This window comes from Erythrolamprus reginae, chromosome 1 (genome assembly GCF_031021105.1).
Source record: "Erythrolamprus reginae isolate rEryReg1 chromosome 1, rEryReg1.hap1, whole genome shotgun sequence".
NCBI classification, from domain to species: domain Eukaryota; kingdom Metazoa; phylum Chordata; class Lepidosauria; order Squamata; family Dipsadidae; genus Erythrolamprus; species Erythrolamprus reginae.
The window spans coordinates 126,246,261-126,259,853 of NC_091950.1; the positions used below are offsets into that span (position 1 = coordinate 126,246,261).

At 38.3% G+C, this 13,593-nt stretch overlaps 1 protein-coding gene across 4 annotated transcripts in view; it reads right to left on the reverse strand.

Annotated features, from left to right (window-relative positions):
• Positions 1–7,885, reverse strand: part of LOC139174171 (harmonin-like) — a 69,243-nt gene extending 61,358 nt beyond the window's left edge. For all 4 annotated transcript variants that reach the window (XM_070764358.1, XM_070764342.1, XM_070764335.1 and 1 more), the window contains exons 1-2: positions 7,640–7,885; positions 2,412–2,479 (exon numbers count right to left, since the gene is read on the reverse strand). In XM_070764358.1, coding sequence (XP_070620459.1) covers positions 2,412–2,479; positions 7,640–7,675 — 104 coding nt within the window. In that variant the 5' untranslated portion in view covers positions 7,676–7,885. The remainder of the gene's footprint in view (positions 1–2,411; positions 2,480–7,639) is intronic.
• Between the last annotated feature and the right edge of the window lie 5,708 nt (positions 7,886–13,593).

Here is a 13,593-nt window from a genome sequence, read left to right on the forward strand (position 1 = left end):
GCGAATGGAGCATTTCCTTTTCTCTGGGCGCTTGGAGAGGGAATAAACCACTTCGCTGTGGTGACTCCCTTGTGCTGCCTTCCATATACCTGGCACGAGGTTGCCTCCTGGAGCATCTGGACACGGAAAGGCAAAAGGGGGCGCTTCGCCCCAGCCTGATCAACTCGGCTCAGAGTCCCTCTTTTTTTTTTTTAGCCTTAAAGTTTTGGATTTTTTTGATTCCCCTCCCCTCACCTTCCTTCAGCAGGACTGTCCTCCTCTTCTTCTTCCTCCTCCTCCCACCCAAATTCCGAGCTTTTATTTATTTTCTAATGGGTTTGCATGCATTATTTGCTTTTACATTGATTCCAATTGGGAAAAATTGCTTCTACTTACAAACTTTTCTACTAAAGAACCTAGTTCATGGGACGAATTAAGTTCTTAAGTAGAGGTACCACTGTACTGAGGTTTCTCTGTAGGAAACAAAGTACAGCCTCTTGCAGAAAGAGTGAATTCCCTCCCATCTTTTGTGATAGTATATATTTATTTAATTATCAATAACATTTCCCAGTATAGGATAGATAAGAATTCAGCAAAGAAAATATGTTTGTACCTTCCAGCCATGTTTTAAACAATTAACACACCAGAATTCTTTCTTCTCTAAATAGCTGCTTTATGAATGGAGAAAAAATTACCATATTTTTTGGAGTATAAGATGCACCAGAGTATAAAAAGCACCTTAGTTTTGGGGGAGCAAAACAAGGGAAAAAGGCCTTTGCCTCCTAGCAATTTGCCAAACAGCAAACAGCACAGATGATATACACTTTTTGCTGTGTATTTCTGTGCATGTGACCCTGACCCATAGAAACAGCAAAGAATTGGAGAAATGTACATTATGGTAGTATATTAATCCCAGAAAGTTTTCTTAGGCATAATCACACTAACTCTTCCCAATTATTTAAATAGATCTACTCCAAACATGACTAAGTCAGGGTTTAACTCAGCTGCCTTATCTTAGTGCTAATACTTAATACTAACACTTAATACGAAAACAGGACATTGCAGATTATACTTTTACTAATCTTTAAAATTGATGTGGCTTTCTGGAAGTATTCTCTGCTATTTAAAAGGACATACAATAGAACTGGCCTCTTCAGATCAAGCATTTATTTTAAAAAAGCTTCTTCATTTTGTTGTCTAAAAGCAGTCTTTAAAAAATAAGTCTAATAATTTGAACATTCTATAGGCATTTATAGTTATTGACTTACCTCCTTGCAACAAAAAACAAACAGCCAGTTTCAGCAGTTGCATCTACCTGCAGCAATTTGCCTATGCAGTTTTAGTTTCATTTTCATTTTACCATTGTGGACTTTGCTGGCAACTTCAGTCAATCAGCTGAGTATTGGCAGGCAGATAGTGCTTGTTCAAATCAGGCTCTGCAAGGAGATAAATTGCTGCAAGGAGGTAGATTACTCTTTGGAAGTGGCTGGATGGGGCTATATTCGGTGTATAAGACACACCCAAGTTTTCACCCTAAAAGATATATCTTATACTCCGAAAAGTACAGTATATAGCCTCAACCGAAATGAGTTAGTAGCCAAAAGTACCAATATATAGCTTTGGGGGGGAAAATCACAAAGAAAACCAGCCAAATATCATTCTGCTCAGATGGTACAAATTACACTGTAAACTTCACTCACCTTTGAAATCTGGTATTTCCACTTACTCTATGCAAAACAAAATGGGCTCACACCTATGTCAATTATTAATGAATAGAAAATTAAACTATAATTGCATCTTATTTGTGTTGAGAAAATAAGGAAACAGAGCAAAAATGGAATACATATTTTCTTGCTGAAGAGGATGTACAGCACTATTATTTAAGTTATATGGCACTTTAAGGATAAAATTATTGTTTATGTATGCATGTAGGGTATACATTGAAACACCATCAGCACAATTGTTTTATATTTTTCATTTAATGCCTCTGATCTCAACACTCACACTATTTGAAACCCTTCTTGTACTGCTACATTTCCATGTCCATATCTATCTGCTATTTCAAAACACCTTTTCATAGATCGTATGAAATTAGCTCTGGGAATATGAGCTTGTGTTTTAATGCATTTGTATGTTTTTATCGAAATACACTGGTGACTTTCTTGTAAATGCATAAATGTGATACATTTAAGTCTACCGAAAGCTATATACAATAAAGCAAAGTTAACAAATGAATTATCTTTTTCCAAATTACTACAGTATTTGCCTTTTATTTAATAAAACAGTTGTTCAAGGAGGTGTTTGATGTTCCTATTAAATACTTTTAAGGTTTAACTATGAGTTAAAATAGAGGGTTTTTTTCCTATTTACCTATTAACTTCAGACATGTATAAAGACATCACAAAAATAAAAGCACTAACACAAAGACTTACTGGTGGTACATGCGCAGCACATCATACAGATAATCTTTCTCTGCTTCGTTATCGATTAAGAGGTCAACCTGAAAAATGAATAATTTCATTATAATGCTGTTCATAAATAGGAAATGCTGAAGATTTCCCCTCTGCCATTAATCCTGAAGCCATTATAGTATCTGATTCCCTTACCTGATATTGACTAAATACCTGCATAAATATTTTCAAAAACCGCTTAGGCCATTCACTAATGTAGCCCATGATTGCAAATGCAACTATGAAGGACTGGGCGGAAACCAGCTATTCACCATCTTCTCTGAAGGCAACCGTCTTCCTGAAGATGTGCAATCAAGTAAATTATTCCACCCCGCTTTGATATTGTGTCTGAGCTTGCGGTTAAATAGTTATCCTTTCTTCACTCTCTGAAACAGTAGGTTCAATTAACCTCGTGTCAGGTTGCAAGAGTTTCATTCTACTAACGGTTTCTAAAATAAATAAATAAAAACCTGACGGAATGACTCGCTTTTCTGGGTACTTTTCTGAAACTGGGAATCTGCACAGTCTATTCATATCTGTTGACAGTAAAAGTGAATTATTTGTGCATTATGCTAAGAGTTAAGTGGCTATAATATAATTTAAAGCCACTTAAGGGAGGAACATACTAAACTGCTTTGTGCTAAATCACAGCATGGGTTCATGCTCTGTAATGGGAGACAGAAGCTATTACGGTATCACTCCGTTGTTTTTTGTGTCTTGGAATGTGGTAAGTTTTTTATCCAATACAGCCTCATCTTACAACCATTCATTAAGTGACGTTTCAAAGACATGGCCCTGCAAAAAGTTATGTACGGCCAGTTTTCACACTCACGACTGCTGCAGCATCACCATGGTCACGTGATCAAAATACAGGCACTTGGCAACTGGCATGTATTTATGACAGTTGTATTGCCCTTGGATCATGTGATCACCATTTGTAGCCTTCCCAGCCTGCTTCTGAAAAGCAGAGTCAATGGGAAAAGCCAGATTTGCTTAATGAACTTATTACTCACTTAACAACTGAAGTGATTCACTTAACAACTATGGCAAAAAGGTTGTCAAATGACGTAAAATTCACTCAACAACTGTCTTGCTTAGCGATGAAAATTTAGTATGCAATTGTGGTCATAAATCAAAGACCACCAATATTTGACCTCCTCTTTGTGTCAGTTGGCCTATTTCCATCAGTCTTTTGTGTTATTACCCTTATCTGAGTTACCATGATGTTTTTCAGACGATGAGAACTAACGTTCACATCCAAATTAACATCGCTTCAATAGTCTTTGGTGTAATACATTTTAATTAATATTCATACCTATTCAGGTCAACTGAAGACCCCAAGGTATGTGGTTATAGCCATAAGTACTTGCAATAACAGCACTCCACAAAAGCAAATGGATTGCATACAAAAGTATTGAAAGAAGTGTCAACCTAAAGAAAAATAATCTGCAATGTACACTTACTCTCTACCGTACTGATAATTTTTATTATTTGTCTTGACGGGATGCCAATAAATAATGAACAAATAATTAAGAATCACTTGTCAATGTTTCATGTAATATATTAAGAACAGAATGTTGTCATGATGAAGGCAACACAGTCCTATATATTAATAAAATATTTACAAGTGCCTGAACATATTCAATGTCTTCTGAATATGAAATAGTAAATAGAGCATAAATTTATAAGCAATGTTAGTATTCCCTATTGCACTATTTTACCTTTCTAAGACATTAAAATACTTAAAATGAAAACATAAATAATGATGAATTCCACACTTGGAATTTAAGTTGTTCCTTTAGAATAATATCAGCCAATGAAGTTTGTTAAAAAAAATATTGTATCATCTTTTCCATCCATGACCTTAGAAAACACAGTGATACAAAATAATTACAAATAAACTTTTTGAAATTTCAATATTAAATTCAATTTATTATTATTAGATTTGTATGACGCCCCTCTCCGTAGACTCGGATGTAACAATGTAACAATGTTTATTATATAATAAAAATATTTAGCCTGAATAATACTAGACTTTAAATTTTTTATATTGAATTCTTTGCTTTAAATAAAAATATTTCTTCTAGAGTCAGTTACTGAACGTATTAATTTTATTTAGTCCTGGCAAGTGTTCTAGGTATCTGAATGATAGTGCTAATAAAGTAAGATTCTGAAATGGACTGTGTTTCTAGAAGACGTTTCAATAAGCAATTTCGATGTCAGAGTGATGTATGAGTATTATCAGCACAAAAGGTCACAACGTACAAAGTTCATGATCATAAATATATTTAACTGCACATGGTTGAAATGTGTCTGTTGCTCCACAGCTAAATGTTAATAGCTCTGAGATACAGACATAATGCTGTATTAATTAACTGGTATCTTTGGTAAAGAGCTGCACAAAGCATTTTAACATTTTCCACTACAAGGTACTCTGAAAATTTAGCCTAATTCTATGCTGGATATATAGTGTAGTGTAGTGTAGTGTACCATAGTGTAGTGTAGTAATACTATGTAGTGTAGTAATACTATCATAGATGGGCAGCACGGTGGCTCAGTGGTTAAGATGCTCAGCACTTAAAATGCAGATTCAAGACCCAAAAGCAATGCGATGGGATAAGTTGTCATCTTCACCCCAGCTCCTGACAACCTAGCAGTTCAAAAGTATGCAAATGTGACTAGATAAATAGGTATACACTACAGTAGGAAGGTAAGTGTTCTCTTTCATCATTGTGGCCATATGACTGCAGAAATGTCTTTGGACAGCGCTGGCTCAATGGCTTAGAGATGAGCACCATCCTCTATAATCAGCAATGACTAGCATAGAAAAATCCACAGAGATTCCTTTACTTTTATTTTTTTACCATATTGGACAATTTTAATTCTTAGGTATAAAGACAAATGATGGAGAAATGTTTTGTTGTACACAAGGAGCAATCCTAAATAACTTTTACTATAATCAAGTTCACTGATTTTTCCCTCTAGAAATAATGTATGCCTAGGAAAAGGAGGAAATCCATGAAAGGAAATTATGCCACACAACTTGTTCTTTAAAAGAAAACAAATATGGCTTAAAATAATAGCATGGATATCTTCTGAACGTTTTCTAGACAGAAGCAGTACTAAATACGGCTTGAAGCAGTTTTTTTCAAACTTAGCAACTTTATGATACGTGGCATCTTAAAGTTGCCAACTTTTGAAAAACTCTAGCTTAGAGGTTGCATGTGTTCTAATTTCTCCCCCTGATAAATAAGGGGGACCAAAAAGTACTGTCCTCCACTTTTTTTTTTTTGCGGTGTTGAAATTTGGTAGCTTTAGAGGACAAAACAAAAGATCTTCTAATGACATAAACATGTTTTTTGGTATCCATTTCACCATGTAACATTCCTCCCTAAATAGCCCTACTTACTTAGGGAGAATTTTAGCCCCTAGGATGCCACACAAAACATGATGTGTCCCTTCAGCCAATGCAAGAGCCAAACCCCTATTCTACACTGCAACCACAACCTTTTTAAGAGGAAAAAGGAAGAAATGTAAAGTTAGCACTTTTACAGTGGGGCTGTTTCGAATAATATTCATGATTTGTACCCTGCAAAAGAAGGAGAAGCTGCATATGAAGCATACTTGTTGGGAAAGAAGGCAACTGTAGCCCAACACATCAAAAAGGTAGGCTACAAAAGATTCCTTTTGGGGAGACCATTTAGAGGTAGCAACATACATGATGAATGAACAAAACTGGAAATTTCAATTAGTCATCCCTTCTGCAGTCCATCAATCTCCCACTAATGAAATCACATATTATATTTGAAAAAAGGCCAATGAATAAATCTAATTTTGTTTTTCCACCCACACTGGCTTTAGGTATTCAAACAATACCTCTGTATGGCAAGCTGTGTTAACTTGCTGTTTTTGGCAGTCCAGCTTTCTTATTCTTTTGAAAGAATTAAAACAAAACGTAAAGCAACTAGCTTTTCCAAGTCTTTTGCATGTCAGCAAAAGACGTCATACAAGGAGAAATTGAGGCAAGAAGAAAGAAGAAGAAGAAGAAGAAATAGAAGTCTTTTCCTTTTGAGCAAAGATAAGAGGTACCTTTTTAAAATAAAAATGCCTCCCGTAAACTCATTTCCTCAACTTTACACTGCTTAAACTAGTTCCCCTACTTCGACAGGTGTATGCAAAGGGGATGGTTTGGCTGCAGTGCGTGGATTTAGCAAAGCAACTTATTTGAACCCTGTGACAATCATTAAGTGTTTACCTCATCATTCTACAGAGGAATTATTGAGTCTGTCGTCTGGTTTGGTTCTGCTACCCAACAAGACCGACACAGACTCCAGAGGATAATCAGAACTGCAGAAAAAACAATTGCTGCCAACCTGCCTTCCATTGAGGACCTGTATATTGTAGGAGTCAAAAAGAGGGTGGGGAAAATATTTACTGACCCCTCGCATCCAGGACACAAATTGTTTCAACTCCTACCCTCAAAACGTCACTACACTGCACACTAAGACAACTAGACACAATAATATTTTTCCCAAACGCCATCACTCTGCTAAACAAATTATTCCCTCAACACTGTCAAACTATTTACTACTACTATTACTACTAGATTTTTTTCATCATTCCTATCACCCATCTCCTCCCACTTATGTCTGTATGAATGTAACTTGTAGCTTGCATCCTTATGATTTTTACTAATATTGTTTCCTGATTGCTTATTTGACCCCTATGAAGTGTTGCACCTCATGATTCTTGACAAATGTATCTTTTTTTTTATGTCCTCTGAGAGAATATGCACCAAGACAAATTCCTTGTGTGTCCAATCACACTTGGCCAATAAAGAATTCAATTCTATTCTATTTCTATTCCATTCCATTCCAACCCGCGGCACAGGCAGGATTTTCTCCATTTTCCCTCCCTTCTGAACCCCAATCCTCCAAATTTCGGCCCCCAGGCGGACAGCCCCCCCCCTCTAGTTCTGCTGAAAGAAAGTTTCCATCTCCCCCGCTTCTCCTCAGGCCTCCCCGCCGAGCCTGAGTTAATGGATACCAAGAGTCCAGAGTTCCAGCAAAATGTCTCTTCCTCTTTTCTGCTCCGTCAACCGACGCCGCTGCCGCTCCCATCCCGGGCAAGGCCAACCCCGACACATTCCCCCCCCCCCCCCAACGCCGCGGGGATCGTTTGGCGTGGAGCTCGGAGCGCTTCCAGCTCACCTTGTGCCTGAATTCCCGGGCCAGCTTCCTTTCCATGACAAAGGGAGAAGAGAGAGAGCGCGACCTTCCCGCGGCGCTTGCTTCGGCCAACCTGCCTCTTTGGGAGCGCCCGCTGCCGACGTGGTTTCCTCCGGGTGCTGGAGGAGAGATCAAGGAGCAAAACTCCGGACCACCGCTAGAAGGCGCGGCGTAGCACCGTGAGAAAAGCCGGCGGACGTCAAGGAAGGTCGAGAGGGAAAGGAGGCGTTTCCCTCGCTCACCTCCTTCCTCTGCCCTGACTTTTTCTCTTTTTTCCAAGCGTCGTAACTTCGCTTTTAGTTTCCGAGGCTAGAGATCAACAGACAGCGGAGTCTTTTTGAACCAGCCCTTCTCCGTTTTCCCTGTTCCTTTAACACGTAGTAACTCAGCTTTTTCAAGGCTAAATTTCGGCCGCGGGTTGATGATGCCCATCGGAACTGGGACTTGAAGGAAATGTTTACTTTTTCATATATATATATTAATAAGCCAGGCAATAACATTTCACTGAAACCTTTTAAGGCACATAGGGAAGTGATATCTGATATCTGAAAGTAATTTTATTTAGATGATCAGAGTAGAAAGAAAATGTATAAATGTATATATTGATCCATAGTGAGAATATAGAATTTTGTGAATATGACCATAAATGATACGTATATTTACAAACAGATAAAAGTAACGATATGTAAGGATTTATGATAGTATATAGAATAGAATTCTTTATTGGCCAGGTGTGATTGCACACACAAGGATTTTTTCTTTGGCACATATGGTCTCAGTATATTAAAAAATGATACATTTGTCAAGAATCATTTGGTACAACACTTAACGATTGTCATAAGTGTCAAATAAGCACTGAGAAAACAACATATAAGGATATGTATATTTACTAATACTGTAGATAAATGGATAAAAACAAAAGGAAATGCAGTTTAACTTAAATGAGATATACCAGTAAATGAAAATCTAACCTTATGACAATCCACCGTATAATTGTTAAAGAGGTTGTTATGTATATTTGTAAATGTGTTTTGTATCGTTTATATGTTTGTATTTATTTTAATGTTTGTAATGTTTGTATTTAATAAAACTTATTTTTTTTTTAAAAAGAGTAGAACATGGGAAAGTGCAGGGGTTTTGCAAAGATTTTGCATGGAGGGGGGAGAGACTTGGTTGCAGGATTTGGGTTTAGTCTAGAGAAAATAGCATAAGAATTAGGAGTGACATGGTAACAGTGTTCCAATAGTTGAGGGCCTGCCACAAAGAACAGGGCGGTGGTGGCGGTTTCAAATCATTTCCCAAAGTACCAGAGGGCAGGGCAAGAAACAGCGGTTGCACACTAATCAAAGAGTTAGCTGGAATTAAGGAGAAAGTTCCTAACAGTGAGGACAATTAACCAGTAAAACAGCTTGTCTTCAGAAATCGGGGTGCTTCCTCATTGGAGGTTTTTAAGAAGGGACTGGACAGCAACTTGTCTGAAATGGTATAGACCAGGGTCTCGTGCCAGAGCAGGGGACTGGACTAGAAGACCTCCAAGGTCCCTTCCAGCTCTGTTCTATTCTAATCTAATCTATTCTATTCTATTCTACCCTACCCTATTCTCTGCTTCCTCATCTCTTCCCACGAATACAACAATCTTCACTGTAAGCTGATATTGGATCCATAGCTTTTTTACTTTACTGTCACATAAGCATCTTGGGTCTTCAGGATTTTTGAAACACTTCTCATATTCTTTGGGTCTGTAAAAATGTTTCAGAGTGATAGTATCTGGAAGGGCCATTTGAGACTACTGACTCTAACCTGTGCTTAGTGCAGGAAGCCATTCAAAGCATCTGGTGGTCTAGCATCTCACAGCTGGCATAGTATACAAATCATCATTCACAATAGCTTCTTCCTCAACAGAGTTAGGTTACAGTAATATCACACCGCACAATCAACCAAGTAAGGAAAAAAATAATATTATAGCAATAGCATTTAGATATAAATTGTTTCTTTTTCAGGTAACACTTCTATTCCAGAAATCAAAACAGTGCTTTCCTTATAATCCTTTTCTCTTTCTTACCGTCTTGTTGCTTAGCTGTAGCACTTATGTAAAGTACCTATTTTTCTTCCTGCACTGGGACTGAGAATTTTGACTATTAAGAGAGAATTAGTTTGATTTAAAAGTAGGTCTTATCCTGAGTATCTTCCAAGGGTTGTTTACAGTGTGTGAAAACAGTCTAAAATAGTTTGGTTTAGTTGTTATACCAGGATAGAAAGTGGGAGATGTTGAATTCTAGTCCTGCCTTAACTATGAAGATCAGTTATTGTTGAGGAAAAGTACACTGCTCAAAAAAATAAAGGGAACACTTAAACAACACAATATAACTCCAAGTAAATAAAACTTCTGTGAAATCAAACTGTCCACTTAGGAAGCAACATTGATTGACAATTGATTTCACATGCTGTTGTGCACATTCAACTTTGTACAGAACAAGTATTCAATGAGAATATTTCATTCATTCAGATCTAGGATGTGTTATTTGAGTGTTCCCTTTATTTTTTTGAGCAGTATATGAGGAAGGTGTCTTGGATATGTTTGCCACCATGAGTTATTCGTTAAAATAATAAAGGTGAGAAATAAATAAATAAAATAATGAAAACTGCCGTCTCCTTTAATTATGATTTTCCCATTGGCACATACAACAGAACAAAGTTCTTGCTGAAGATGTCAGTCCCGTTTCATCATTTGTAATGAAATGAACCATTTGTTACAACAGGAAATATAATATATGGGGACTAATTACAAAGAGGGAATGAGATCTTTTTAATTTCTTACTGTTAACAGACGTACGGTAACTTTTTTTAAAAAAATCCTTTTTATCTGAGACAATTTCTCACCTGACATGGCCAGCTTTTAAAGCTTCTTGTATTTGAGAGTTGAAGGATAAAGTAAGAGAGATGAGGTAAGAGAAAGGATGGCAGATGGCAGAGGGAGGAGAGAGAAAAGGAAAAATTAGATAAAAGGGCCAAAAACGTTTTTTTTAAAAAATGTGCACATAGAATGGTAGCAAGAAAGAAAAAAGGGATTCCTAGTATTTCTTCAAACAAGTTCTGAAATCTCTCAGGATTATACTTAAAAAAAACAAGCTATGGGTGAAAACTAATATTGACATAGCTTTGAATATTTAGCATATTCAGAATTCTTCAACCAAAACAATTAACTTTTAAGCATATTTTAATGAAGCTTTCTTGTAGGATAAGTTTTGAATGTGATTGAAAAATTGGGACCTGTTGTAACGATTGCAAGGGAAATTAAATATGTTTGCCCAGAATAAGTAGAATAGGTAATACTGTAAATGACAACATTCAGAACAGGTGTGTAGTATGACAATTCTCAGAAATATTTGCAGTGGAAGTTTTCCCTTAATATCATGGGAAATATATTTATTTATTTACAACCTTTATTATTTTTATGAATAACTCAAGGTAGGAACATACCTAATATTCCTTCCTCCCCACAACATCAACTCTGTAACGTGATTTGGGCTGAGTAAGGGTGACAGGTTCAAAGTCACTCAGCTGGCTTTCAACCCTAAGTTGGGACTAGAACTCACAACCTCCTAGTTTCTAGGCATCCGGTAAGTTTTTTAAAAAGTTTTTTAAAAAAAATCTGTGGGCCTAAATAAAGAGGCATGCATAATGCCTGTTAGAAATTAATAGTCTTATTTTGCCTACTTGGGAGTTTTGTTTTGTTTTTTGCCTGCTACAAATAAGAACTAGAGAATGGGATGTAGTTCTTTCATTAGGTTTTACTAGGAACCACAGCTCAGCAGATGACATTTAATTTATATAGCTTGGTCTACCTGTTTTTCTATTTTAAAAGTACAAAAAAAGATGAAGACTTCTGCCTGGCATTGCTACCCTGTGTTTCCATAGTGCCAGTGTCCAGTGAAGCTGAGCTAATTAATTTTAATTAAGCTAATGAATGATTAATGGTTGGCTGAGGTCTTGCAGGAGTGCAAACAGAACTTTGTGATATTTTTTTGTAGAGCTGAAGGTTTTTCTCATTCACAAGACTTTCCATTTGACTTACCCCCTGAGATTTCCCTTTCTCTCCTGCCAGCAATGCTCTGGGCTGCCGTGCTATCATTCCCACAATTATTTTTGTTTGTGTTGCTTTAAGGATTGCTTTTCTCATTGCAAAACAAATGCAATGACATGGATGACAGATGATTTTTTTTCTGGGGCTCCCTCTTTGAGCAACTGGATGAAGCACTGGAATATAATGTACAGCAGTGAAGAAAGCAACAGGGCATGGACAACTAGCCTTGGACAATTCACCATGGCCAATTCGGTGTTTGGCAACTCCCCACGGCCAAAACATCACTGACAATTTGCTGTAGTCAACTTGCTGTGGGACAACTCATGAAAGCCAACTCACAACAGTAGGAGAGTTACACTAATATCCAAGAAATGATGGAATTAAATTGCTGCCAACCTGCTTTCCATTGAGGACCTGTATACTGCACGAGTCAAAGAGGGTGGGAAAAATATTTACTGACCCCTCGCATCCTACCCTCAAAATGTTGCTACACAGCACTGCACACCAAGACAACTAGACACAAGAGGTCCCCCCCCCCCCCCGAACGCCATCACTCTACTAAACAAATAACTCCCTCAACACTGTCGAACTTTTTATTAAATCTGCATTTCTATTTCTACTAGTCTTTTCTCATCATTCCTATCACCCATTTCTTCCCGCTTAGGACTGTAGGACTGTAACTTGTTTAGATTTTATTAATGTTGATTGTTCTTCATTGCTTATTTGACCCCTGTGACAATCATTAAGTGTTGTACCATATGATTCTTGACAAATCTATCTTCTCTTTTATGTACGCTGAGAGCATATCCACCAAGACAAATTCCTTGTGTGTCCAATCACACTTGGCCAATCTATTCTATTGTAGTCTATTCTAAAATGGCGTCCCCAAGCACCCAGTCTGTCCCATTGCTGCCGCCACCTTCACCCTCAAACGGAGGACAGAAGTCCTGTAAGGAGGTAAAGCGAGGCAGGCGGCGGGCCCGCCCCTCGCCTTCCCCCGCCCAGCAGCCGGCCGCGTTGCAGACCGCGGGAGACCTCCTCTGGCCGTGGGAAAGGGGAACAAGCGCGCTCCTCCTCCTCTCCTCCTCCTCCCAGGTTCCAGCAGCCGCTTCTGAAGAAACTTCCCGCCGCGACACCCAGATGGAGCCGCGCACCGGGCGTCTCCGGGCGCTTCTTCGCGCCTGGCTTCTTCACGGTGAGTTGCAAGAAACTGTGGGCTTTCGGGCAGGCGTGGTTTCTGCTCCGTGGGATGGATGAGCTGAGAGGGAGCCGGCGGCCCGAGGTTGAAGGAACCCCCCCAGCGAAGTCGCTTTCCACGGAACTTGGGTTCACGTCAGTTTCTTCTTTTTGCAGGATTGCTCTGGCGGGGTGTGGAAGCGCAACTGACCCCGCGTGGGGTTTCTGGGCTCTCCAGGTAAGAAAACGTGGGCCGTGTATGTGCGTTTTACTCAGCCGGTACTACTGCCCACTCGCCGAAATTCTCCCTGCCGTCTCTGGACCAAAAGGCGCCATTCTTTTGCTAATAGTTGCATTGCAAGAGGGCAGTTTATTTATTTATTTATTTGATTTGTCATACAAATATAATATTTGTATTGTAGTATGTTTAACATAATATAAATACAGTATAAAGTAGACATAGAAAAGATAAAAATACATTAGGATAGGAACCGTAGGCACTTATGCATGCCCCTTACAGACCTCTTAGAAAAGGGGAGAGGTCTATTGTAGATAAGATAAGGTTGAAGATTTTGGGGTTGGGGGAAGAGGCTCTGGCATCTTCACAGTCCTTGTGATGGGTAAAGTGATACCTGATGTGATTCTCTTCCCGCGCTTTGACCTTTGAATGCTCAGG